Raw genomic sequence first — 27,930 nt, 5'->3', positions numbered from 1 at the left:
ACGCTTGGGGTGGTGGAGGTGGGAGAATGGTGAGGACGCAGGCACCAGTTCTTTGGCCGTCACTGAAGGCAGTTAAAAAAAAAACCTTGCTAACTGCAAGTACCTGGCACGAAGCTAGCTGGTTGTGTTAAGGCCTGTCATCTGTCATCATGACGACACTGCATCCATCTGCCGGCGGGCATCGCAACGCTTTGCTGTGACCACTTAGATGTCCACACCCGACGGTTGCCATGTACAAGAACTGAACGCAGGATCCTTCGATCAGTCTTCAAGTCTTTTCTGGTCACCTGTCTTCCTTCAAACGGACTTTATCAGTCCCCCTACCCTCTTCAGCTATTTTCATGGTTAGAAAATAGTTGTTCGCGGTGATATAGCTATAGCTGCTTGCACTGGTGTAATACACAACCAGCCAGCCACTAGGTCTGGACGTGGCTATGGTAACATAGTCATCGGCCTTTGAAGTGCCTGTCGCAGTATGGAGGGAGTGGGAGGAGGCTGAAAGGGTAAAGGTGGGCGAGTGTGTGATGAACCAGAGCAAAGCTTTGTCTGGAGATAATGATGAGGACAGTAGTTTAAACGGAAGACTTTTTTTCGTCTTAACCCCATCCTCCCCACCGTCTTATAACACACACACAGAGGGAGAGACAAGGCAGGCAGCTTACAAACACTTTGGGAATTGGAACATTCATTGGAGATGAAGGAGAAGGGTTAGGAAAAGGATTGTGATGCTGCAGGTAAAACACAATAAAATGGTAAAATCCCCCCTCCAACTCTCCTCTCCCCCCAATCAGCCCCCCCAAACAAACCTAAATGTCTAAAGATGCACAATGTGTTCAGTGTTATGATAGCTTTCAGGAACATGTGCACCCTGAAGTAATGGGTTAATAGTGTGCTGGGAACGAAGGGGTGGAGAGCTGATAAAATTACTAAGATGCACCTTATCCAAGCTTGTAGGTTAATGATAAAATACATGCAGTGTATCTTACCCAAGGTTGCTGATAATACCAACACTTTGTGTACTTGCATGTAGTTTTACTTGACTGACTTATTATGCGATGGATCATGTCACAGTGTTTAAAATTTCAGATGCTTTTCAGCAGTTGTCTTGATGTGTAAAATTATATATAAAATTTTCTAATATATATATATATTTTTAAATTCCATTTGACGTAATTTTGTGCAGGCCACAACTTTCAGGCTAGAGAATATAATGGCTTTTCTTGGACGGGATTCTAAGAAGGAAAGGGTAAGTAGTCTTGATTCCTGAACATCTGGAATGTATGGTTACTGGACTGGAAACTTGCAATTTTTAATAACAACACATGGTTTGGGTGTTAATAAAGTGTAAATCATTTGAAAAATTAGCAAAATGATGAATTCCCTTCAGTGGATATAAATTGCTGTTGTAATTGCTTCAGCTAGGTTCAGTGTGACATGCCAGTAACTAACATATTTCACCCATCACCCAGAATGTGGTTATATTTTGTCACTTTTCTTTTTGTATGATTGTCACTGGCATTTTTTAAATTTGAAGCTGTTATGATTCTGTCTACAGAGCACATTTTGTTTCTGGTTTCAATATTTAAGTTGGCTCATGTGATTTCCAGCATTCGCCTGAGGAGCTGCTCCCACTGACAGGATCAGTTCAGACCAGCCTAGAACAGGCAGACCTGGGAGAAGCAGATGGGAGGGGTCAGTCTGAAGAAGAAGAGGCATTGTTGCTGCCCCTCCAGAGAGGTGCAGGTGGTAGCCTGCACATGGCAGCTACGGAGCCTGCAATATCATGGCAGCCCAACTTGGTAAGACTACTGCCGCTGCACAAAGCTACTGGCAGTGATGGGGGCGGGGAGCCGTCTTTTTTTAATGTATGGTTTAAGCAATATAACCTTCAAGTTAACACATTGGCACCAGCTGTTGACTATATTTGACATGTGAGTGTTGCTCTTTGCCTGTTGACATAATAATGGTTAGTACTAGACAATAAATGTCCTGGGTGCAATGTTTTAAATTTTCTCAAGAATGTTTGTAACAGCTGATAGTGAAACAGGCTTTTTTGCTGTAGAGCTTTGCTGTCACTACCATGTGTTAGTTGACCACAGCTGGCTGACACTTCATTTCTCTAAACTTTTACTTGAAATGCCTTAGAACAGAAACAATGCATGTATAATTTTAGTTTCCTTTCCTTTATTATTATAAACTTTTAGAGATTTTTAGCCTTATAAAACCAACAGAAGTATTTTTTTTTCATTATGCTTATCCTCTTTTGGGGAAGTGGATAACTAAGTGGTTGGAGCACTGGAGTACAGTGAAATTCTTCCAGTCAACCCAACTGTTATGAATGGGTAGTTGACTCTGTTGAGGATTGGGGAAGGTAAGGCAACGAGAGAAGAGGAGGTGGGCATCACCCTACAAAAATCTGGCCAAAGAAAATTGGTCTCTCTAGCACCTCATCAAAAAGTTATGTGACTACCTTAGCCTTTCTTTAACCCTCTCCTGTAGCATTACACAGTTTAGTTATTTCATAATTTTATCCATTTTAGTGAAGTAAATGTTTATGTGTGTATGTCTATTTGTATGATTTACAGCTGTATGATATCGGACAACAAGGTGGGGGAACAGAAGAAACTCCCCTTCATCAGTCATTCTCTCATGACGACATGGAGAAAATGTTCCTGAAGCCAAACACCTTCAGTGTTGCTGAGCTCTTAGCAGGATCTGAACCTGTGGAAGCCTTCGGCTTTTGAAAGATTGCCCAGCAAGCCATCGCTGTCAGAGTATTATCATGTGGATGAGTCAGATTATGCAAGTATGTTGGCTTACTCAGTTGCAAGTACCTCATATAGCATGCTAATGTTATTTTGCAATAGTCACATGCAGAATAAGTTGACGAACTTGTACACTGTTGCAAGTAGAAAATACTTTTTCCACTCTTGTACAGGTTTTGGGGCTTGCTTTTTAAAAATTTCTTATTTATTTTTTTAATTTTTTTTTTTTTTACTTTTCACTAATATGACTTGAACGTTCTTTTGTACTCCTAAGTTTTTGCGTTTAGAAATACTTCGAATAAAATATAAGTTGCCAAAACTAGACCAGGTACACATTTTTGAAATACTACTTGCACAGTCTGCTAGCATATGAGTTATAGCAAGTGTAAAATGTTTTTATATCAGTTATAGCTAGTGCAAAATTTTTTCGTATGAGTTATACAAGTGAAATGTTTCATGGTTTGCAGATCATCGGCGGTTTTCTTACCCCCACACCCATCAGCCTTTGCGCTCCATGTCCAGGGGATCACTGAAAGGCACCAGTAAAACTGCTGCACTTAAAAAGAAAAAGAAGAAGAAGAAAAAAAAGAAAGTTCGGACCTATCCCTCTCGCAATGCTGTTCAGAGCCCACCAATCCCAGAGGAAGAAGAGATAGATGAGGATGAGGATTATGATGAGGTGAAGCTCCAACTCCTGTTGATATATGCAGATTTTGTATCTGCAGTTTTTCCTCAACTTCATATACATAAAATATTTGTGTGTATTTTCTCACATGTGCCCTGTCCCTTTTCACACAGCTGGTAATTATCACTTCAAAAAATACATTTGTGTTTCTTAAAAGCTGCAAATACACTCAATTTTTCTCAAAGCTAAGTATTTGAAAATAAAGGATTTCCTTTCTTTAGTTTTTTGCAACAAGAATGTTTAACTGGTGAAACATCTTTGTCTTAAATTAACTGCAAATACTTTTTTAAAAGGTAATTTTTAATAAAAGTCTGAGAAGTTTGTCTAATGAATGTAGCAATTCTTAACATTATGCAACATTGAAATATTTCCTGAACGTTTGTTTACCGCAGACCACAGATGATGGGGATGAAAGTTATGAAGACATGGATGAGAGAGGTGTAGATGAAGAAGGCGAATTTATTGGCAGTGTGCCTCAGGAGTCCCCACTTCATGTTGTGCCAACATTTTCAGATGGTTCTTTAGACTACCATCAAAGTAGTCGCCCAAGTGGGGCAGAAAGTCCAGTAGGTGTTTCTACCACCATTTCTGCCTGGGATTTGTGGCATTTGATGAGAGCAGTTGTACTTTTTGTATGGTTTTGTGAAGTGCATTATAAATGCCCTAAATAAAAAATACATATAAACACAATTTAAATTAATGACAGCTAAGTATAATTGAATGAACAGAAAGTGTTTAAAGGACTTTTGATAAATTGATAACACATACCTTGTATGGTGCTGCAGGTCGGCTTTTACATTGGAGGAGAACTTCTGGAAGGCCCTCTTGATGAAGATGAAGCAGGTCTTGGGTTCCATGAAATCACCTCTGAAGAACTTTTACGTGTACCATCCGTGGCAGCACAGAAATTCAGACGCAGTGTGTCAGGGGAGCCAACAGCTACACCCATGTTTGGAGAAGTGTCTGAAGAACCACGCCAGTCAGAGCATGCAGCTTCCCTCTTTATGCCTTCTGAAGACCCGTCATCAACATCACTCAATCAAAAAGCCACTGTCAATGATGACAAGGTTAAGTTCACAGTGGGTAAGCATTAACTTGTATAAATGGGTTCAGTTAGAAAGACATGAGACCCACGCTACAGTAAATGAAGAAAACTCCAAATTAGTGCACTCTCTAGATGACATAGCAAAATACCAAGGGCAATACTTTGTGTTGTGATTTTATTTCACTTTATCCTTTCTTAATTATGAGAATTTAAGCAGTTCTTGAATATAAATAAGCTTGTCAGAATGCTTTTGGAAAACCTGCTGAGATTCTTCGTAAGCACAGCTGTCAGAGAAATTGTTAGAAATGTTAGAGCTTTATTTGCTTATTTTTGTGTATCTATTTAGGTGCTGATAGTACCTACCCAAGTGTAGCCAAAATGGAAGAAGTCCAGCAGGACAGTGTGTGGACCCCTCGCGCAGACGATGAGGTCTCAAGCACCACTGATGAGACAAGTAACAGCAATGCTGGGCCAGCCACTGCGTCTGAAATGAAGCGAGTGTCCAGGCAAGTGGATACTTAGTGCACAAGTGTGCAGTTTTTCCCACTCATGATTCTTATACTGCATTATTCTGACCACTTTCAGTGAGCAGTGACTACAGGCTACTAGATGATAGCTAAAGCCAGCATATGAAACAAACTAGTGCTGCATGCTGGGTAGTCTTCACTCACACATTTGCAGTATTTTTTTCACTAAGTTAAAAAAAAAAAAACAACTGTTTTTGCAGTACGGACAGTGCCCGCTCCACACGGTCCAAGCACCACCACCATCATCGCAAAGAACACTTCCGTCAGGAGGATCTTAATCTTCGCCGTCAGAAGGGCAGTGAAGTGCATTTGAATGATGCCTTGAAACATTACCCAACTGAGGTGGAAGAAGCTGCTTTTCTACATAAGGCTGATCTTGATGAGATGTCCAGTAAGCACTCTTTCTTTCCACTTCTACACAAGAACAAAAGCAGAGCCTTCTTTATCTTATCGCCATTGCTTTGTATAACTAAGATGAACATTTTTTACTCTAGTTTTACTGAAAATTGTATGTAAAGTTTTCACGTTCTCCTCTGATTTAAGAATCTTACCTCAGCACTTCCCCTGCCCAAAAAGTACTGTCAGAAACATTTTGCATGAGGTGATAATATTACTCTAGCTTATGAAAGTCTCTATGCTGATGAATTAAAAATTGTCAAAGTTCCATAGATAAAGAGCACATTAATATCATGTTACTGAGTCATCTTGATGGAACTTTTAAGATCCCATCACCTTGGACTTAAGAATCATTATGGTTTGTTTTTTTTTTAATTTGCTTGTATAGGCCATAGGTTTGCTGATGTGCCTGGCTTGCGTCGACCCAGGATTAAGAAGCGAAAGGCTTTGCATTCTGTGGTTCATATTGGCAAATCACACAAGGAGAAACGGGAAAGAGTGAAAAAGAAACAGTTTGATCACAGTCCACATGAGGTAAATGGATTTTATTTTCTTATTCTGGCAGTCATAAAAGCATGACTTGCTAAAAGTTTGATTAAACATACATTTAAATGTTTGTCTATGCTGACAGTGATAACAATAAAAACTCATTCCATGGAAATATTGTGTTGATAGTCCTCACTGGGTTTTCCTTGACTTTGTGACTTTTATTAAGATTTTTCATGGTGCAACTGTGTTCAAGGTTTTTGTGGAACTAGACGAACTGCACATGGGTGGGGAAGTGGAGCTGGAGTGGCGAGAGAAGGCTCGCTGGATCAAGTTTGAGGAGGATGTTGAAGAGGGTGCTGAGCGCTGGGGGAAGCCACATGTGGCCTCCTTGTCATTCCACAGTCTCTTAGAGCTACGCAGAGGTTTGGAACAAGGTATGCATGGAGAAGGCATAATCTCTGTCTCTCTTTATCTTGCACTTGCTTCCACACAGAAAAAAAAAAAAAGAGAAGAAAACACACCCTGAACTAGAGATACTTGCTACGAGAAACTTGGGTAAAAGCAGCTTTAAATATTAAATATTATTTTAGAAGATTTAATGTTGCCTCATGCAGTTAAGCATAAATGAGTGGGAAAGACATTAATATGATAAGGAAGACAAGGCAGGCTATGGCAGCTACATGCAGATCAGGCCTTTAATACATCAAAGGGCAGTAGTGTTATAGATATGGTATTGTTACAGTACCAAGACACAAACTATACATAAAGACACTGTTGCACCATGCTGACACTGTGCTTGTGCAGGAGTGTTGCTGTTTGATTTGGAGGCCTCAGATGTGGCAACTATTGTAAATGCTGTGGTGGAGCAAATGGTTGTGAATGACCTTCTGAAGGAAGAAGACCGTGGCAAACTTATCCGAACACTTCTGCTGAAACATAGGTAATTTTTTTTTTAACTTCTCCATGTACAGCCATATACTGGGCTCACCCTGATGATTTATCATTTGTTTACATATAAATCTTTTGATGTTGGCATGAAATGTTGGAGCAAAAGCTTGTTTCTAAAAAAACCCATAAATTGCTCCTTTCTGCTTATAAACATGATTTGTGAATGAATTCTGGTATTCGTGGATCTGTTTTGTTATAATGGAAACTATTTAGTGAATGTTTGGAACTCGATGTTCATTGTTATGCAGAAAATATTTATGGCATTCATATTGATTTTGTATCTTCATAACCAAAACCATGCATCACGAAATAAGCTAGTTTGAGTAAGGAAGGACGTTTTCAGTGGGAAACCATAAATTAAGTTTTTATCAGTAATTATTACTCTGTACTTTACTGGAAAATAGATGGTTGTCGTTTTAATCACAAGAGTAAAACATCTTTAGAACAATGATGGAGCAGTATTTGCTCCAGTTTTAGTGATTCCTTCAATTGGAAATTGTGCCAGTTGTGGAATTTGTAGGTGTGGCTAAATATGTGGTAAAGAAGGGAAGATAATACAAAACTTGAATTTTTTTAGTAATTTGATCCAGCCTACAGTACCAGCAATCTGTCTTCTTTTGGTCAATCTTGCCTGGCTCAACATGATCAAAGGGGGATACCAGTTACTTGTAGCCTGTTTTTTTTTTTAAAGCCTACTCGAGAGTAGTTTCCCTAGACTTACAGCCCCCATTGTTAGGCAGGCTGCTCACAACCAAGGAAAAATTCTTTTGCTTTCCCCTCATGTATGAGCCATCAGTGAAAAAAATGGACCCTCATCATCTGAGCAAAACGGTTAGCATCACTAATATGCTTTCCCTAATTGGTAAATTATCTCCCTTTCTCACCACCAGACCATTTTATTGGACGTCACAGAAAACGTCTTCCTTTGAGACGCAAAGCTAGGTACTGCTGATATGCATGGTTGCAGTTTGCATGTAAAATATGCATAATGCAACAGTCATTCATTAATTGTAACTAATAAATCATTAATTGTAACTAATACGTCATAAGACTTTAGTAAGTCAGATTTAATGAAGAGAAAATTTTTTTTTAAGTGGAAAAGTGAATATTTTGAGATATTTGGCTGTGACTTTAAAGAGAGGATTTGTTTTTCCTAGAGATATTCAACTGTTCAAAAATTTTGTTAATAAACTTTTTCCCCCATCTAACTGACTTTTTTGGTTACTGTGCTAAAATTGACTTAGCTGAAATCCATTGTCATTAAAAATAAAATTAGTAATGGCTTGCTGAACTGTGTCATATAAAGCCCTGTTGTTATTCTGAATGTCGGGTTATACTTAAATGTCGTTATCACTGGTAGTGGTGGTGGTTTATTTCTTTGTGTAATAGGCTAGATTTTTTTGTACTTGGTTATGTGGTCTTCACTGGAGTTTGTTTCATATATTAGGAAATGTGTTTATTATAACAAGCATATTTTTTTGTTTATGTATTATGTTTTGTTTATTATAACAAGCATATTTGTTTTTTGCTTATGTTTTATGTTTAAACTGTGGACACACTAACATCATACATAGAAAGTGCATCATCTTATTGGTCTAGTTTCAAACAAGAAATGACTTCCATTCAAGGCATTGTTAACAAGTGAATCTAATCTTTGTGGCATATTTTGAGGTTCTTCTTTATTCTTATCATGGTTGAAAACTCTTCCTTCTTGTGGAAGCTCTGGTCTTACCGCTGAGACTGATGGGCACCTAACTTTAGTCAAAATAGAACAGTTGTTACCATCTTCATCCTACATAATGCTTAAAATGATTCAGAGTAGGCTGTGCAAACTTTTGAATCATTACAGTTCTGATAGGCCCATCATAATACAAGAATGAGGAATAAAACGAATAATTGGTTCATAGAAGAGACATTAATGCCATTAGGACTTAATTAAGCATTTAACCTGTCCTTCCAAATCCTGTGGCTGGTCTTGCACAGCTTTTGTTTGACTCTTTTATGTAAATTATGACTGATCAACTCTAAACTACTTTATCTATTAGGGTTTTTTTCCCCCCATTAACCTTCGGCTTGTCACCACTAGAGGCTCCTAAAAGTTCTTATTAGTGGGGCTTTTGTCGCCCTTTTAAGTACGGTACACCCTTAACATGCAGAAACTGGGAGTATCTTGCTCTTTGCATCATTTTTGAAGGAATGCACACATTGATGCCTGTCAGTTTAAGAATTTGAGAACAGGCTCCACTGTAGGCTTGAATATTTCTTGTGTTGATTAAGTTTATGCACATGTTGAAACCAATGCGAACCTGTTTCAGTCTAAATTGAAGAATGAGCACACAAATATAAAAACCTTTCTTTCATTTTTTTCCTGTAGTAAGTCATGTGAAGGGCGTGGAGCAGGAGTTGGGGATGGGGCAAGCTACTAGATCTTATGAATAAGGTATGGAGGAAATCAGAGTGAATTACAACAAGGCATGAAATGAACGTAGCTTGCCCCATCCCCAAGTGTGAAGTTTAGTTTTGCAGCCAAGTTGACATTTTAGCTGTTCTTTTCTAATCAAGGTTTCTTCATGTAAGATTTGTTATAGATTGCTCACCTAATTTACAGATTATTTTAAAGGTTAAAAGAATAGCTGACATACTATCCCTTTCCAAGTCCTGTCTCAAGTCATGCTGTCTTTACTGATCATTTGAGGGTAGATTCTCACTGAATATGACATACTAAGTATTTGAAGAGGATGAAGGAAGTGTTGACATTGAGTGGCATTGGACATTTTGGCTCATCTAACTCAGTCTTTATCATCATAAAGTTTAACAGGAAATTGTGGCACATGCTCATTTTGCAGGCATGTGAGTTCCAGGCCAGCATTTTTGCAGCGGACAAAGTCGTATTCAAATCTGGTAGGACTTGATAGCAACGAACGACAGAGGTTGGAGTCCTCATTAATCCTTCTCTCATCTGTAAATGTTGCATGTGATGTCTTTATTTTCAGGAGCAGAGGAAGTTGATGCATTGTGCTTACTATTTCTGGGCTTCAGCTTTCTGTGATTTTGTTTTTTTTTTCTGGGCTTTCCACTAACAAACCTGTCAGCATTAACATTGTTGCTTCTGCATTTTAACCTTTCTTTAGTTGACTGTTTTCCTTATTGAGTTTGGATGGGGGATGCATGATTATTTCCTTTTTTGTGTAGTTTTATTATTTTGCGAAAAACTAATAAAACAAGCAGTCTGCATATTAGGGTTCCTTGAACAAATGTAACACATTACATGAAGTGTGGAGCAATAATCGCATTGATTTCATTGTTAGATGACACCGCCACCTTAACCACCAACAGCACTACTATTGTTGTTGCTGTTGGCATCGTGTGAGGCCAAATGATCAGGACATAAAGGTTCTATCATGTTATAAAATACTGATAACATCATGAGAGAAGACATGAAGGTCTGAAGGCTATCTACTGGAAAACATTGGTAGCATGGTTATGAAAGCACTACTGGTGACAGCTAGATTCATGCATGTGTATTTCAGGAAGAGATTACTTTGTATATAAGGACACACATCTACAGACAAATGTTTGGGTTTTCAGACCTGTGATAATGTTTGACAGTTGTTAATGATTGCCTTGCTTCAGATCTGGACAAATGATGCTTTTACCAGACATGGGACTTATTTCAGTATTTGTAATAAGCATCAATATTAAAAATAAGCAATAAAGAATACCTGTGGAATGCTCAGCTGTAGAAATACAGAAATAAGTGATGCTCACTGTTAAATAAGAATTAGTGCTATAGATAGCAGGCAATCTCAGGTAAGCTCTGTTAAAAAAACAAAAGTATTCTGTGTGTAACATTTCAGCCATAAAGCTGCAGGCTTGTCAGTTTCTGGGACAGCAGCTACACCTGCCAAGTTTATGTACCAGAAAAGAACATACAACTCATCTGTTGCTTGCCTTGTTTTATTGTTGTTGCATTATCAGAAAAATCATCGCAGCATTGTACATAAATGTAACTATAGCATACTGTCATATTTGTATCAAATATGCTTTTTTGTCATATTTGTACCAAATATGCTTTTTTTCACTATCATTAATTGTGCCAGATACACAGAGCTTACAGAAAGTGCTCATTATAACTGCAGCACAGATGATTTTGTGAAAGAAGTAAAAGAAATTATTTGTTCAGTAGGTTTCTTCTTCGTTTGCAGTTTCTTAGCTCACAGTGTTTCACTTCTATGATCCATGTTCACTTTTTTTTTCCAAAGTGTACTTTAGTTCTTGTGAAAATTTGTCTCAAAAACATTTTTATGTTGGATTTGTTAAGGTCTAAGAAATGTGCTGCAGTAATCCGTTACCACTCACTGCATGAAAGCAAAGTATATTTAAACGGTTTTACTTGTGAATAATGTACATTTTTGTCAGATCTCTTAAGCTAAAAAAACGAACTACTACTAAAACAAAAGTGCTAACCCCTCCACATGTTCATTTACTTCCATCTTATTTTTCATTAATACTTACTGATGCTATGTGATGTCTGTTCTCAACTCTTCTATCATTGTTTTTATGCACCATGTTTATACAACAACATGGTATCTGGCTTTGTTTTTCACTGGCTTTGGGATGGTTTTTGCCCTTAAGTACAGGTTTTAGCTGAAAAATTATAAATGGCTAGAGATTGACTAGATGTCATCCCCCTTATAGTGCTTCTGTATGGCCTTCAAAGCAGCTAGTACAGTTGCTGCACATTCATTAAACATGTTTTTGAAAACATAATTGTGCAGTGAGGAAGGAGACTGCAAGTACAATTAAATGTTGGCCATCTTTAGCAAATTTCTTGTCTTGCTAAAAGTCTCTTCCTTCTGAATAAATAGAAACATAAGAATCAAAATGGACGTTTCTAAGCATTCTGCCAGATATCTTGACAATCTTTTGTTTATTATTATGTAGGACATATTAAAAAGTACAGTGTAATAGCAAAAACTTAACTGACTTGCCTTATAAGAATTAGTGTTTCTTTAGAATCTGGAATAATGAGTACTTGTCGACATGTGGCTAGATTAAGAAAATACTGTGAAATGCAGTGAAAGATTGGTTACATATTTAGGTCCCCTGGTGGTCAACATGTTATATTTTTATGGGCAAATAAAAGGCAAATGTGAAACGTTATTTCCCATGCACCACTAGCAAATTTAACCCATCCTGTGCAAATTGGCATGCATGCACGTGTGAGTGCATGCATGCTTACAAATGTTCTCTCCCTTATACCCTGGCACATACAGACTTTGTGTACCATGTGCTTCAGATTAATTGTATGCCACTAGATGACTTGACATAATAATAGGCCATTGTTGTTGGTGCTAGTAGTTCTTGATAGTTGATTCATGGTGAAATGTATGCATCATTCCACTCACAGGATGCAGTCTTTTCTGTGATTCTTTCAGTGAGAGTATGCACTTTTTTGTCACTATGCACTCACATTGTGCCATAGCTTAGTGGTATGGAACTAGTCTGGATAGTTTACACTCACCACACTCACAGGTATATAATCTTTAATGATATGCACAGTATTACCTTCATGGCATGTGCAGTCATGCGTGATATGCCCAAAATCTTGTATTGCACATTTTTGTGATATGCACTGCATCATATTATGACTTTAGTCATGCACTGTCCATCTTCCTGTTGCCTGATTGTGCTCTGCCTTAAATTAGAGGTACAACATTGACTGGTGTCTTGTGCCTTGTAATGGCTCATTTATCCTAAAATAAGGCACCAAAGCTTTGGGTGGCTTCTATCAATAAATAGTTTGCTATGATGTGGGATCCTTTGTACTTTGTTGCACGATGGGATAAATAAGGGCAGCAAAATCTGATGTGCAAAGCTGCATGTCGCCAAGTACTTTGGCTCAATCAAGCTCATAGATCTCATGCAGGTGGTGTTGGGTGGAGGTTGCATATTTAAAAGTTTATTTCCACTGTGGGAAAACTGGTGAATGGAATAAAATGTTGATATTCTGATCATGAGCAACTAAAAACAAAGTGTTAGTTGGTATGAGAATAGTTATCCTTTTTAATTTTTTTGTGCAATGTTCTTATAATGATGCTCTCAGATACAAAGATTAATGGTAGAGAAAGCATTTTTCAGATCATACTCGGAGGCAATTTACTTCAGTCTGTGTCTTGATGCTAAAAACAAGTTCAGAAACTAGATAGAAAGTGGGAAGGGGAAGAGCTGAAAAACTATAACTTAAAAAAAAAAAAAATTGATACAAACTTAACCCTCAGACTCCAAGAACAGTACTCAACTGATAGGCTGCCTGTGCCTTCAGATAAAATTATGGTTATTTGAGATAGTACTTACCTGTCTGCAGCTCATATGAAAAACGAATTTGATGAAAATGGATTTGCAATGCATTGCCATGTGAACTTTTTTATTTTGAGAACTTTGAGCTTAGATGTTTGTGTATTTTTAAAAAATGATAAAAGTAAAATCTGTTTTTAATAATTTCTATGGATTTTACTTAGAACTTTTACACCTATTTTGAAAACCATTTCTACAAATGCTCTAGTTGTTTCATTTAAATGTTGTCAGTCGAAGGCTACAGGCTAGAGAGCTAATTCCTGAGAAAGAAATGCTTGCTGATTTACAACTGTTTTGTCCTTTAAGCAGTTTAAAATGCACATCTATGGTTATATAACAAAGGTTCTTGATTTGAAATGACCGCAGTACTTTGTGGACATTGCAGGCACCAACGGGAGAAAACGCTGATGCCAAAAACCTTGTCATTGGCTAGCTTTGGGTCCAGCATGGGTCTCAACCGCTCGGACAAGTACAGCTCCAACCACCAGCTAAACAGTGATGGCCGGCAGCGAGATGACAAAGTCAAGGCAAAACTTGAGATTGTCAAGGTGGATGTGGATAACAATATGGTATGTATTCAAGTTAGTGTAACCTTGAGGCGGTATTCATGTTTTGTAGAATAACCTTTGATAATAGTGAAGTTTGGGATGTATTTTACCATAACTTTGTGATAGTATTTGGGTTTTGAATTACTTTAAAATAACCTTATTGTGGTATTGAAGGTCGGAATGTATTTTCATATAACCTTGCGATGAACCAGAAGAATGGTGTTCATAGTCCACAGAATGTTTTCCATGTTCTGCATTGGACAGTGCAGCTTATTCACTAGATCACTTTAAGGCCAGTTTTGTAGAATGAACAGGGTCCAAAAACTGAAGGGTTAATGGTATAGCAACAAAAGAGCTGTTACACTGCATCTACACAGTATTAACAGTTTTATCAGCTTGAGGAAAGGGATGTATGCTGAGCTGTACCCAGTCATTAGAAAAAATATGTTGCTCACCACTAGACCTGTTTGACAGACGACATCCTCTTGAAATCACTTCAAGTGAGGCCTGACCACTAGCCGCAAGACCCAGCATTGGTGCCTACCATTCCTCACCTCTTTTTTTAAGGCAGAAGACGTTTACCATTCAAATCCCTGCTGAGTTGAGGCACAGTAGTATTGAACACAATGGTCCACTGGGGGTGAAAAGGATTAAGAAGTATTGAACACTACAACACTGACCTTGCAACTACTAGCTTTTGACTGTGCATGTCTCACACTGACTCAAGGTACATGGATTTGTGTACATCCTACTTATAGTACCATGCACTATAGTGCCGTGTCCACCATGTTTCCCAAACCTTGTTCACCTTTTGGTTCTACAGTACATGGTGCTTGTTTAAATGAGGTTAGTTGTCCTTAGAAAACTTTGTATGTTGACCAGAGCTAGGTGGGGCCCAGTTTTTTCCCGTTAGAATATGATATACATCATTTCTCAAAAATTAAATTAGATCGCCTCAGAGTTAATGTTTTAATAACACTTTTTTATCCTGAAATACATACTTTTTGCATGGCTAAATTACCCTTTTGGATCGATTCTTTGCACAGGTGTGTGCCTTTAGAGGGTGACGTCACACTTGAATGGTTGAGTTAACCATTCTTGCTCTTCAATTTGGCATTTTTTAGTTGGAACTTGAGCCTAGAATGATTGCTTCTGAAATGGCCATCTTGATTCTTCAGTAATTGAACAAAAATGGAACTGTGTGTGAGATTGGTTGAGGACCTTACCTTTTCTGTTATGACATTTCCATGGATGTATAGTAATGCTTAAACTAGCTTTTGTTAGAGACTGAAAGAATGGTTTGCAGTTGTTGTTTTTTTTTAAAGCTGGATGTTATAAAGTGCACAGCTGCGGGTGGAACCTGACTTTTCATGCCCTGAGCGTCTCCTGCCTCAGTTCTAGTTTTACGTTAAACAATTGTAGTAATGATCAGGAACATACTTTAAAGATTTTTACAACTGTTCTAGCTGAAGTTGCTTCAGCAACAATTCAGAAGAAAGGGACACAGAAACACCATCTCCGTGTCCCTTGCTTCACAGAAGAGTTCCAAATGGCTCAATGTGTCTGTAAAAAGGCTCAGTGCCTCACCTTCCACCATCCCACTTCTAGAAAATTGCTGAATTTTAAACACAGCTGAGCATGGACTCACTTTATTTTTAAACAAAGCAGAAAACATCTGTGGCAGAGGTTTGTGTCCTCATAATCCCCCTGTACTCCTCCCAGGCAGTGTGGGCTGCCACGAAGAAGAAAAAGGGAAGGTTTCAGGCTGGCTCAATTGGCCACCTTCAGATTGGAGATTCTGTGATCACTGAGGCATGGTGTGTGGCTAATTCACTTCCATCATTGCTCAGAGTTCCTCCTCTTCCCACCTGATTTTCAGCGCCTGAAGTCTATTCAGAAATCCTCTTGCTGTGGCTTTTCTTCCAATAACTCTGAACAGTACAATCTTCTTTTCTCTCTAAAGGAACTGCAGCAGGCCCTTCAGAAGTTCAAAGACTCTGCATCTGGCCTAGACAACATTTCTTATCAGCTGCTAACCCATCTTCCACAGATCTTTCTCTTCCTCCTTCTAGCCATCTTCAAATGTATTTGATTATTCTGCCGTTTCTTTCCCTTGGGGAGAGAGACATTTGTGGTGCCCATCCCAAAACCTGGTAAGAGTCCTGTCCAAATTCTTATTGTCCTATTGCTGTTACTAGTCTTTGCAAAACTTTAGAGCACATGGTTAATACCTGGCTCACTTGGCATCTCGAGTCTCAGAGTCTCTTCTCTGACCTGCAGTCTGGCTTCAGACAATATTGCAGCATCCTGGACCATCTGGTCCATTGTAAATGTTCATTAGGGATGCATTTGTCTGCAAAGAGCATGTTTTTGAGGTGTATGACACTACCTGGAAGCAGTGTATTCTGTGGACCTTCACGCCCTTGGCTTCTGGGGTCTTCACCATCACTTACTCTTCAACATTAAAATAGATTCAATCTTAAATTCTGTCTGTCCAGGTTTGCTGGCCTCGTATGTAGATGACATCTGAGGCCACTTCCTGCCGGTGTGTAAAAGAGGGTGACAAAATTTTCTTCCACAAAGTCAGTATGTATTCACCTTTGTAAACTGCAAGGCATGTTTCCAAAGCCATCTATCTTTGTCAGTGGCCACTGAGTGTGGTCCAGGAAGTATGATTTCTTGGGGTCGTCTTTAACCGAAAACAATCTTTTCTTCCACGTATCAGATCTCTACGCCTTTCGTGTCAGAAAGCCTTGGACATTCTCAGAGTAATTTGCCATGCCAGTTGGGTGGGGGTTGGGGCGGACTGCACGGTCCTGTTTTGTCTGCATCGTGGCCTGGTCTGTTCCAAGCTAGACTATGGCTGCATCATCTATGGCTGTTGTCAAGAGTCTTACCTCAAAATTCTTGATCCTCGTTACCAGGTTTAATGTTCCGGTTCACTGGTGGCTTTTTAAGCCACAGTACCCCTTTTTACCTATTATCTACCATTTTATTTTACTCTTGCTTGTTATCTTTTATTGTTTAGGATATTGTTATTTTATATATTATGGGTTTTTTTGTTCCTATACATTTTAATGTATGATACAGCCTTAGTTGCTGGCACAATGTAAAGCACAACCAACCAACCATAAGGTGCACAGAATATGAACACATTGCTCCCAAGGGGACTGTATAATACAAAAACTATTATTTGTTACATTAGGCAGTGGGATTATAGTGTGTCCATTTTCTCAGGGTTGGAGTGTTAAATCCTGATTATTGTATTCTACTGCTAGACTACAACCATAGCACATAGCATCCAGCGTAACGATAGAAGCAGTGGGATCAACCTTTGGTCCTACACTGGATGCATATGCATGTATTCTCATCCATGAAAGTAACGTTTTATGACAAAAGTGTTGCTCTAGGAGGCATTGTCAGTTGACAGTGCTTGTTTTTTTTAAAAAAGTACTTGTAAAAGATTTTTGTAGTAGTGTTAATATGTTGTCATGCTTCATATAATACAACTTTGATGTTATGCATGTATGTGATGTGTTTCACTATTTTTCCAGTTGTGTGTCCGTCTGGCTCACCGCTGAATTTTGTAAAATTTATTTATTTACTTTTTTTTTTAAAAGAGACTATCGATCTCCAAAAGGCAGTAAAGGACCGTTCATATTTTAGGGAGTTTGCTTTTCTTGCCTGAATCGGCCAAGAATAGTATTTGTGGACTATAACCTTATCACTCTTTCCCAGTTTCTTGCTGATGTCTGTGGATCACCTGGAGAAATGCTGTCCAGCAAGAACAGATATCGCTGCTACTCTTTTGCAAAACAGTATTCTGCTTGAGTGTGATTGGCTGCTGATGTCTTCTTTCTTGACTGATGGTGGTCTGCATTCTCATCACTCAGTACTTGGAGTGATGGCAGACAGCTACTCACATAATCATGTTTGCATTGGCATCTCATAATGCTTTGTGCTCTTCTGTTTTATGTAGAATTTGAAATTGAAACAGGTTATGAATAATATTGGAACCCGATTCCATTTTTAACAAAGCATTGTTTTGAATAAGAAAAAGCATTTCAGCTCATTGCCTCTGTACAAGCTGCTGGTTTGGAACTTGAAGTAACATGGAGGATTAACACTTCTTGAATTATTGGTTAGTAGTGATTTAAAGATGTCAGAGGCATAATTGAAAAAAAATGTGCAAGGAAGAGATCTAGGGATAATTTTATTCTTCAAGTTTTACAAAAAGGGGCAACATAGGGTATATATATATGTGTGTGTGTAAAACTTCCATACAAACAACATGATCCTTAATCTCCTGTAGTTTGTTGGAGGGTGGATCCAAACCGAGTGTTATACCAGTCTGCCCCTGTAGCTAGAAAAGACTTTTTAAATACTCTACTGTACCTAAATTGCTAAATTGATCTCTAAAATTCTAAGTGTTGCTAGATCACAGTGTTCTAAGATCTTGCATGCAGGTGTGGAATGCAGAACACTTAGGTTTGTAGGCCTTCTCACCAGTCATCCAGTTTGCTTGCTTTGTCATTAACTCTGATTTCTTCTTCTGCATCTGGTTCAGTCATTGCTCCTACAGCCATATGTGTGGTATGACATAGTGTGATGGCTAATTTTGACCTTTTCAGGTTATTGAACATCTGTTGTTTCCTCTCTGTGGAATACTGCAATGATTCTAGCTTGCTTTTGCTCAGGAAGAGACCAACCATTGCTGAATCCCAGTCCAGAAAGGGGTGTCTTCATTATCCACATGCTTTGGTACTTTTTTTTGCAGATGATTTTGTTGTATTTTTCACTTTTTTCCAGACATCATAAAACAAATTGGAACCACTTAAATTTTTGGTAACTCAGTTTTTTTGCTTGACAAATGGAGTTTATCTTAATGAACATGTCTTAACTCCCTTCAGGAGTTGACAACACCCAATTCTGTCCCTTCTGGGAAGGACACCTCACCTGAAGCAGTGATTTTTAGGGAAAGTTTTATTCACTTCACTGATAAAATGGTAATGTCTGCACTTTGTTTATAAATCTGATTTGAATTTTGGTGTTGTCACCTTTTTTTCTCTTTGCTGTATTGGTGTACCATCCGCAAATTTTCCAAATAGCATGCTTCATCCTTTTATTATTATTACTATTATAGTTTTAAAATATTTACTGTTAAGTTTTATTTTGCTTTTCCTGGTCTCATTGCAAAATGCATGGTGTTGAGTGTTCTTAAGCTTGAATTTGAAGCTTATTCTAAAATGCTGATTTTGAGATTATTTCACTATGATTAGCTGCCCAAGCAACTTAATTAGCCGTCAAGGAAGAATTTAGTGTTTGTACTCATTTGTACATTTTCACCTACTCTTCCTTTTATCTACCTTTCTCACACCTGCTCATTAATGTACACCTGTGCACACACAACCTCTTGCACGCAGGTTTTGACGAGGGAGGGAAGAGAGAAAGAGGGGTCCTTGTGTGTTCCTGGTGCACCTTATGGACAGGGCTACTAGACCCTAAGAACTCAGTGCCTTAACAGGGTACCAAAGCACTTATAGAAAGACAATAGGTACTTCCAACATCGAGTGCATGGCTTCACTTGCTGAAATGAAGCTTTTTGCAAGTAAACAAAGTATGCATCACTGCTTGCAGATAAAATAAACAATTGTATATGGTAAAAAGTTCTGACAAAGCATTTTGCATGTGCATGCATGTAAAGGACACTCTTGTGTTCTTCACTGCTGTTGTCCGATTAAAAAGAGCAGTATCAACAGGTGAGCACTAAACTGATCATAGTTAAGTTTTTTTGGTGTACTGATAAATAATAATTTTGATATGTAGAAGTCTAGAGCTTTTGAGAGAAATTTTAATAATTTAGAAAGCAGAACCAGACTACATTTCACATCAGATGCTGAGCTGCTAGCTTGTGATTCCCTGGGGCTGTCTGCATGTGTTGCTGAGCACCACTGGGTTTTTTTGTTGTTTTTTTGGTCTATCTTTGCAATGATCAGTCATAATTAGGCAGGAAGTATGAAGAGAACAGTTGCAAGTTGTGAACAATAGCAATGATGGTACAATGTTTTGATACTTTTGTGTACAGTTGTGCTCATGCGTGTGAGAGAATGAATGGACATGAGTGGAGGATAGTCATGGTTCTAGAAGTTTGTGACTGGCAAGGTGTTCCCTTCTGAACTGCCTCATAGTTCCACAATGTTGGGGTGGTTTTTGTGTGTGTGTGTAGATTATAAACAGCAGAATCTGTTGTGAGGTGTTTGGATACTAGAATGAATAAGGAGCTGTTTTGCGTTTGATTTTGGAGTGGTTGTAGTGTGTGTGTTTTAAAAAAGCAGTCTTTAATAGAAATTGATGTTTAAATTTTATTTATTATTGTTTAACTGCATTTATATGTTTAGAAGCATGAACTGCATGGCAGTATGCCAGACAAAGCTTATGTTAGTGCCATCCATCATGGAAGAGCAGGACAGTATGATATTTCTAACAAAAATCTTTTACATCAAAGAAAATAATGTTTTAAGTACCAGAAATAAACTTTGTTGTTTATAGAAGGGGAAAAGAGAGACTGATCTTGTCTATTTTTCTCCCTGTCTTATGTATCTTTTCTGTTTAAAATTAAAAGAAATCCATTATATCTATGCCAGAGTTGACGAGTGCATGTTGAGTTGATTGGAGCTGTAGCTGTTTTTCAAGACTTTAGCCATTACTGTTTGATGAGCACAAGAAGAATTCACTTCAAAGGTGTTGAAACTATGTTAGTTGTGTTCTTTTATGCTCTGTAATAATTCTTATGATGGTCTTATAAATTCTTATTAATTACTGGTGATAAACCAAGGGTTATGTACTTTGTACACTGTTATTTGCTAGTTAGATGGCTGACACTAGGCAGCAGTCAGCTATACTGCTAGTACTTTGTAAGAGTTTTAGCAGAGTGCTTCTCTTTAGCCTTCTAGCCTATGACTAGAAGTGTATCACATGGCTCTTAAAGGAGTATATGTTTAGAGCTGTTTTAGTAACTACTGACCTACAGTTAGGAGCTGGACTAGCTAGAAGCTACAGTAGGAAAGGGAAAGTTACATGTGCTGACATCAGTTAATAGAAGGAGAGCTAGGGCCAGTAACTGGTTGGTGAAATAATACTAAGTTGAACACAATTCATCACAGGATCAGCATTAATATTGTCATAATACTTGCATGGCTACATAAAGATTTGGCTTGCCCTGTACATGTTAACTAGTGTGATACAGACTGTGCCCTGCTGTACACAAAATCCTATGCTTGGTTCTAATGTACAAAACTCATTTGTAAATTTTTGCTTGTAATCACTGCACATCAGGGCAAATAAAGCAATCTGTAGCTTATGGGTATGCGTACAGTTTAGCAAATCACATTTGTAGGTTTTTGAAACAAAGTATAGGTGGGACCAAGTAAATCTGTGCACTAGTTTCATGTTTATTTTCATTCTTAAATCTTGTATTGAAAAATGTCAGATTTATATTAAGTTATCTGGTAAGATGTTAAAAAAAATGATACTAGGTATGAAAATAAGTCTCTGCTGTCTCTTAATATTATCTTTTAATTTAGTTTTACCTTCATGCATAACACCTTTGGTTAGCCAGTTGTCAGAACTTATTTTAAAATGCAATCTTCATAGAAGGAGGTTTGTTCTCATTTAGGGGGTAATTTTTGTGGTTTTTAAAGTAAACAGGAGTGTAGTACAGTTACGTGTATAGATTAAGGTCATGAAATTCCTATTTTTACATTCACTTTAATGCCTGGAGTTGATCTGATGGCTGGTGTGCAGACGGATGGTGTCCACATTGGCCTGGTGCCAGTTCAAGAGCAACAAAAAAAGCATGTGCAGGACATCATGCGACGCATCCCCGTTGGGTCAGAGGTGAGCACGGTGTTGGTGGGGAAGGTAGAGTACATGACTCGCCCGGCCCTGGCCTTTGTGCGTCTGTCACAAGGAGAGTTTCTTGAGAATTTGACAGAAGTGCCACTGCCTGTGCGCTTTGTCTTCATAGTGCTTGGACCGGACACAGCTGGCATGGACTACCATGAAGTAGGCCGCTCCATCTCAACACTCATGTCAAATCAGGTGAGGAGAAGTAGTGAGTAGTAGATATTTGTTGTGTCAGAACTAGCAGGTGGGAGTTACTAGTTGTAGATATTGCTGTTGGAACTGTCAGGGGTGGTAAGGAGCAGCAGATATTTCTATATATTTTGAAACCTGGAAGTGCCATATACTCTGAACCTAGTGCAGCGCACTGAGGTTAACTGGCTTATATGTGAAAAGTCTGTCAGGGGTCAGTGGGAAGGATCATTATCAGCCACAAGTTTTAAAGATTACAAGGTGTCCTTGCCATTGGTCACAGGCCTTCCATGAAGTGGCTTACAAAGCAGAGAGCCGAGACGAACTTCTTCATGCCATCAACCTGTTTCTGGATGATTCCATTGTGCTGCCTCCAGGTGACTGGGACCAAAGGACTCTTTTGCCCATTATGGATATGGCTCGCAAGCGGGCTCATTTACGCCGAAGGAAAAAACAGAAGGAGAAAGAAGGTGAGTCAAACGTTTTTTGGGGGATGAAAAGACTAATTAGAAAGAAGTTAGCATCACATTGGATTTTTTTTTTTTTTTTTTTTTAGTGTATAGTGTGAGTGAGAGAGAGTGTTAAAATACAAAGCAAAATGGGACATATTATTGTGCGACCGTGTTAGAGAAGGGGCATAAAGTTGAGAGATACTATAGTGAAATTGTATTGCTTCCTAATTGTGAGTGGTGCAACTTCCACGTGTCAAATGACCACATAAATGTGGATGGCAACACTGGACACAGTTTTTGAATTTTACTCTAGGTAAGCATTAGGTCGTTATAATATTCCAGCTAGATAATCACACAGAAAATTTCACTGTGAAGTATACACGATACACCTCTGTGCTCAGTGAAAAGGTCAGTACTCATGCAGACAGTTTCATATGTGGGCCACAGAAGTGGTTTTCTTCACTCAGTTCATGTACAAGTCTGTACAAGCCTGTTGAGATTAACTTTATACATATCAGGAAAGCATTAAAATCAGCAGATGAAGCCATCACTTCGTATGAAATGCAGTGCTTTCTGCATGTATTTATAGGTGGTAGATTTGACATTCAAATAGTTGAGTGAGACGGTGTATATTCAGTACTTGTTTTTGGCATCAAAGAGCAGCTTATGAGCAGTTCATGTATCTTACAGCTTCAAAGACAGGAAATATGATTCATTTAAAGATGATCGATAGTATGATGGAAGGTGGCATGCTTAACATGCAACTATGCTGGAATTTTTTCCTACATTCCAACCCATCCAGTTGTATAAATTGATGTCATTTAGATAGAGGCATTAGAGTGACTTCATGTTAAATTTTTAGAGTGTAGGTTTTGTGAGAAAACTACCATTGTGATGAAGAAAAAAAAAAGACAAGACACAGAAGAGAGGCTTAAGTTTACTACATGCACCATAGCTGGTGGTTGTCTTTGCTGATGGAGGATGCAGAGAACACGGAAGCAATACCCTCATTGACCCTCAGAAGATTTCTTTTTGACAACTGGAAAGCACTGCAGGCTAGCACATCTTGCCTTCACCCCTAGCTGATGCACTTCTAAGAATTGGTTGCCTTTGCGTCATGGAAGGTAGTGACTGTAAGGGATGACATGTAGGACACATGACAGTGTGGACAACCTTCAGCGTCTTCAAACTGCTGTCAGCGGGGTTTTAGAGACAAAAGTAGATAAATTCCGCGACTGTTATTACTCTTTTTAATGATTTTATAGATATGAAAAGGAAGCAGAGCATAACAAAGATACAGAGGCAGCATGTGTGATTGATCCTTTATGTGGTCTGCTGTGTACCTGCAGACATGGAGAAGAGCTTGGGAAGGCGCACTTCCGTGGTTTTTCGAACTCTAGATAGACTTAGTGCAAGTAAGTGGAAGGTTTTGCTATTGTGCTGACCTGAGTTGTCTCCCTGCACTGTCCACCCCTTTCACTCACCTCACCTTTGGTGTCTTGCACTGTGAACTGTGTGCCTTGACCATCAAGACTTTAGGCATGTTTGCTGGCCTCACCACTGGTGCACTGTGTGTGCTGTGTATCTTGACCATCAAGACTTTTGGCATGCCAGACTTCTAGTGCCTTGCACTGTGTGTGTGTGCGCATGTGTATGTGATATGTATTTAAACCATCAGGCTCCAGAATTGCCTTATTTGTGTTGGATGCCTAGATGACAAAGACTTTTAATGGTTCTGCTCCTTATTTCATTAACTAAATATGCCAGCATCCACATGTTTGAGCTCATCTTTTGTCTTCACTGATCCTGGGTTATGGCATAGTGTGGCCAACCTGTGTACTAGTTCATCTGTACTTTTTTGGGCAGTCTATTAACAGTACTACTTGAAGAAGAATCTGGTTTTTTTTTGGGGGGGGGGGAACCATTAATGTCAGGTCTTTTCTCATGTTCATGATCTGCATGCCTTAATAATACCACTATTAAGGATGAAATCATGTTCATGTAACTCACTTGAAATTCCAGTGACTTAGTGGACTTTATGAAAGAAGCTTTTAAGAAACTTGTGTGTTTTTTTTTGCTTCTTGGCCACTGTCAGCATAAGGCCAATTAGAGGTGTGCTTTGATAATGCTTTTTAAAATATATTTTTTATTTGTATGAACATATTTTAGAGAGAGACAGTATGATGGTTAATAGAAGTCATCTACATGGTTAGCTGGCATGATATGTAATAATAGTATCCTTTATTTTTATTATTGGTGATAGTGATTGCTTTGTTGTTATGCTGTGGTGTTAAATACTTATTTCATAGTGCTGTCCATATATTCTTCATTATTAATCTAAAGCAGTCAGTTTTTGGATGCACCTGACAATATTTTACCACTGAAACATGTTTTTTGTTGGGGGATGATCAATTTTGTGCAGGCAGCTAAACCAACCTCAGATAATGCTCCAGTGCAATACACATTACAAAGATGATGTAAGCTAGGACATTCATATGTGAATCACTAACACCATGCAAAAGCTAGTTTTTGAGAGTCAGTATTTTGTACTAAGCTACCTTGTACCTTCTTTCTATTGCTTCCTTATATTATATTGAAGGTTTGACATAGCAAGATTCTTTGTCATCTAGGGAGAGAAATGAGCAGATACATATAATGGCTGATCTCATAATAGTTAAAAGAAGAGTAGTCGTATGGGTGTCAGACATATATAGACATCTTGCAAAGGGCCCATGAACAGAATACAGCTGGAAGAGCTAACTCCATGCAGATATCCACTTCAGGACCATAACAACAGCAGCGGTAATGGCTAAGCTGGACAGGGTCTGGCACAGCCATAACATCAGGTTTACTACAAAGTACAATCTGTACAAGTCCTTTATAGTACTAATCCTGCTTTATGGATGTGAAGTGTGGACTCTTGATTGCCAATATGGAGAGGAGAGTCCAGTCATTTGAGATTGAGTGCTTAGGAGGCTGCTCAGAAACTTGTAATGGGAAAATAAAACCGATAACTTTGTATGAAGCTTAACTGTCACAATTGTAAGACACCAGGAACCCTACTTGCAAAAGTCAGGTAGTGTAAGTTGATCTCATTTGGCCATGTGACCTGGCATGATCCTCTGTTGAAGACTGTCCTTCAAGGAACATTGGAAGGAGGTTGATGAAGAACTGGCTTACAAACATTGAGCAATGGACTGATTGTCCCTACTCACCATTGCCCATGACAGGCCTTAGTGGCAGACCTTGTTACCACATTTTTCCATATGCACCCCATCAATTATCTTTATCAGTCAAGGGATGACTGACTGACAAAAGCCAAACATGTCTAATAACACACTTGATTAATATCCTAAAAGTGTAGACAGTAGAGAGGTTAAGATCTCTTTGAAACCATTTCATAATTATTCTCTGGTTGGATAATGTCAATCACTTGTCAGGTTGTTTGTATTAATGTTTCACAAGTGGAAATTTGCTTGCTTTTTTATTTTCCAAAGGGCAGTAGAAATACTTTTATATAGTCTCTCTAAATTATGGTCTCTTGTGTTTTGTTCATAGAGTGAAGTAGATATTTATGTTCCATTGTTAATGAGCCATTGCAGCATGTTTTTTGTCAGAATTCAAAGAAAATTGTGTTTTAGCTTAAAAGAAAGCCCATATTTTTTCTTGAAACATAACTGGCACTTTCTGTGTAAATGTGATCAATCATCATAGTAAATAATTGTATGCCTTTAAAGTGCTGCTGCTGATCTTATTTGAAATTATCAAGTAGCTTTCAGAGAAGTAGAAGAGAAGATGAAATAGTTTGTTCACTCTGTGTCCAGAAGACAGATGAAGATATATTATGGTGTATGTTTTCAGCTTTGCTGGAGAAGGGCTCCCCAGACATACCATCAGACCCTTTGCAACGAACTGGTTGCATTTTTGGTGGTCTCATCAATGATATCAAGCGCCGGTATCCATACTACATCAGTGACTTTCGTGATGCTATGAATATCAAGTGTATAATGGCCAGCATCTTCATCTTTTTTGCTTGCGTTTCACCATGTATTGCTTTTGGAGGTTTGTTAGGTAAGTGTTGTTTGAATACTTCAGAAATAAGATCCATGCAATCTTTTGGATGTTGTGTTAAGTATATCTTAGTGAAGTACTTCAGTATCCAGGCTGACATGTATCTTTGTAGGTTTGTTAGGTAAAGTCTGTGAAGTGCCACAGTATCAATTGAAAGGATTCTAGAAACTGGGTGGGCAGCCTAATTTCCATAAATGATATAAATGTATACGCATGTATGACAAATTCAGAACAAATTTGAAGAGCCCTCTAAGATGAAGAAAGGAGTAGCAGGTGTAGTCTATTCATTGGTTGTTGTGAGAAGGACACATTTGCTTGAAAGTCAACATCAGTTCTGTTCGCTTGAACACCTCAGTTACACAGTCACACTAATGCCCTGTCTGCTCCATTCTACGCTGTCTCATTTCAGAGGAAAAGACCGGGGGCTTGATGGGAGTCAGTGAGACCATGGTAAGCACGGCTGTTGCTGGCATGATCTTCAGCCTCCTGTGTGGCCAGCCTCTCATGCTCATAGGTGCCACTGGTCCAGTCCTGGTCTTTGAACAGTCCCTCTACAGTGTGCGTAATATATCATTTTGTGCCTTTTTAAACCTTTATGATGATTTTATTGTATCTACCACCGGGTTTTGGTTGTTTTTTTTTTTTTGGTTGTTTTTTTTTTGCAGCGTTGAATTGATAAAGAGACTCATACTGCATATATATATAACAGCTGACAACATCCATCAGGGATGCTGTCACTTTTAGTTGCAAAAAGATCATATTACAGTTTTAAGTGCTAGTTGAATCAGCCTGAGAAATGCCATTTTAAAGGCAGGAGCATTCTAGTCGAAGCACAAAACTTTTATGTTGGTGCAAACATAGTGAGAAATGGCAGGTTTTCTGAGGAATGAATGTACTCCTGCTTTGTAAAAGGGAATATAAAAGGACAATCCTTGGGATAGTGTCCTTGGCTACCTCTTCAATTCATCCATAACTAAATGTTCAAAGAAAGGTAAGTTACTATGGTTTTTGATTTGAATGATTCAGAATGCCATTATAACATATGACTTGATAATTATTTTCAGTTTGCTTCTTCCAATGGCATAGAATTTCTGCCCATGAGAGTGTGGATAGGCTTGTGGGTTGCTGTCATCTCTACCATCACTGTGGCTGCAGAAGGGAGCTTTCTCATCCGTTATGTCACACGATTTACAGAGGAGATCTTTGCCATTCTTATTTCCATCATCTTCATTTATGAAGTGGTCAAGAAGCTTGTTTATGTAGGTCTTTTTTTTTTTTAACACAGAACATTTGTTCCAGATGATTATTTTTCATGTAGCCATGGCATGATGACAGCTCTTAGATAATATTGTAAAGTTTGCATATTTTCTATAAGTGAGTCATTAAAAATATTGCCGTTTTTGCCTGGTTGTGTCATGGCAGCTTATATGTTGTGTCACAGCTGTGTGTCCTGTAAGAGCCACAGTTATTATCAAATGGCTTACCTTCATGTTTTGTCGCAGTTGTTATCAGATGGCTTAGCTTTATCTTTCATATTTTCTTATCTCTTGCAT

At 38.4% G+C, this 27,930-nt stretch overlaps 1 protein-coding gene across 14 annotated transcripts in view; it reads left to right on the top strand.

Moving 5' to 3' along the window:
* LOC112575860 (band 3 anion transport protein-like) overlaps positions 1-27,930 on the top strand; it is an 85,264-nt gene that overhangs the window by 43,829 nt on the left and 13,505 nt on the right. For 10 of the 14 annotated variants that reach the window (XM_025257983.1, XM_025257973.1, XM_025257956.1 and 7 more), the window contains 20 exons: positions 1,184-1,246; positions 1,608-1,799; positions 2,586-2,806; positions 3,233-3,444; positions 3,843-4,016; positions 4,236-4,533; positions 4,842-5,001; positions 5,223-5,413; positions 5,807-5,952; positions 6,161-6,341; positions 6,712-6,847; positions 9,702-9,785; positions 13,598-13,781; positions 18,671-18,766; positions 21,564-21,860; positions 22,138-22,324; positions 23,656-23,721; positions 26,168-26,377; positions 26,787-26,935; positions 27,442-27,636. In XM_025257983.1, the coding sequence (XP_025113768.1) occupies positions 3,280-3,444; positions 3,843-4,016; positions 4,236-4,533; positions 4,842-5,001; positions 5,223-5,413; positions 5,807-5,952; positions 6,161-6,341; positions 6,712-6,847; positions 9,702-9,785; positions 13,598-13,781; positions 18,671-18,766; positions 21,564-21,860; positions 22,138-22,324; positions 23,656-23,721; positions 26,168-26,377; positions 26,787-26,935; positions 27,442-27,636 (2,919 nt within the window). In that variant the 5' untranslated portion in view covers positions 1,184-1,246; positions 1,608-1,799; positions 2,586-2,806; positions 3,233-3,279. The remainder of the gene's footprint in view (positions 1-1,183; positions 1,247-1,607; positions 1,800-2,585; positions 2,807-3,232; positions 3,445-3,842; positions 4,017-4,235; positions 4,534-4,841; positions 5,002-5,222; positions 5,414-5,806; positions 5,953-6,160; positions 6,342-6,711; positions 6,848-9,701; positions 9,786-13,597; positions 13,782-18,670; positions 18,767-21,563; positions 21,861-22,137; positions 22,325-23,655; positions 23,722-26,167; positions 26,378-26,786; positions 26,936-27,441; positions 27,637-27,930) is intronic. The other 4 variants (XM_025258051.1, XM_025258043.1, XM_025258059.1 and 1 more) reach the window with 4 other exon arrangements.

Source organism: Pomacea canaliculata, linkage group LG1 (assembly GCF_003073045.1).
Source record: "Pomacea canaliculata isolate SZHN2017 linkage group LG1, ASM307304v1, whole genome shotgun sequence".
In the NCBI taxonomy this organism is placed as follows: domain Eukaryota; kingdom Metazoa; phylum Mollusca; class Gastropoda; order Architaenioglossa; family Ampullariidae; genus Pomacea; species Pomacea canaliculata.
Note: the sequence above shows the minus strand (reverse complement) of the source record. Positions and strands in the feature narration are given on the sequence as shown.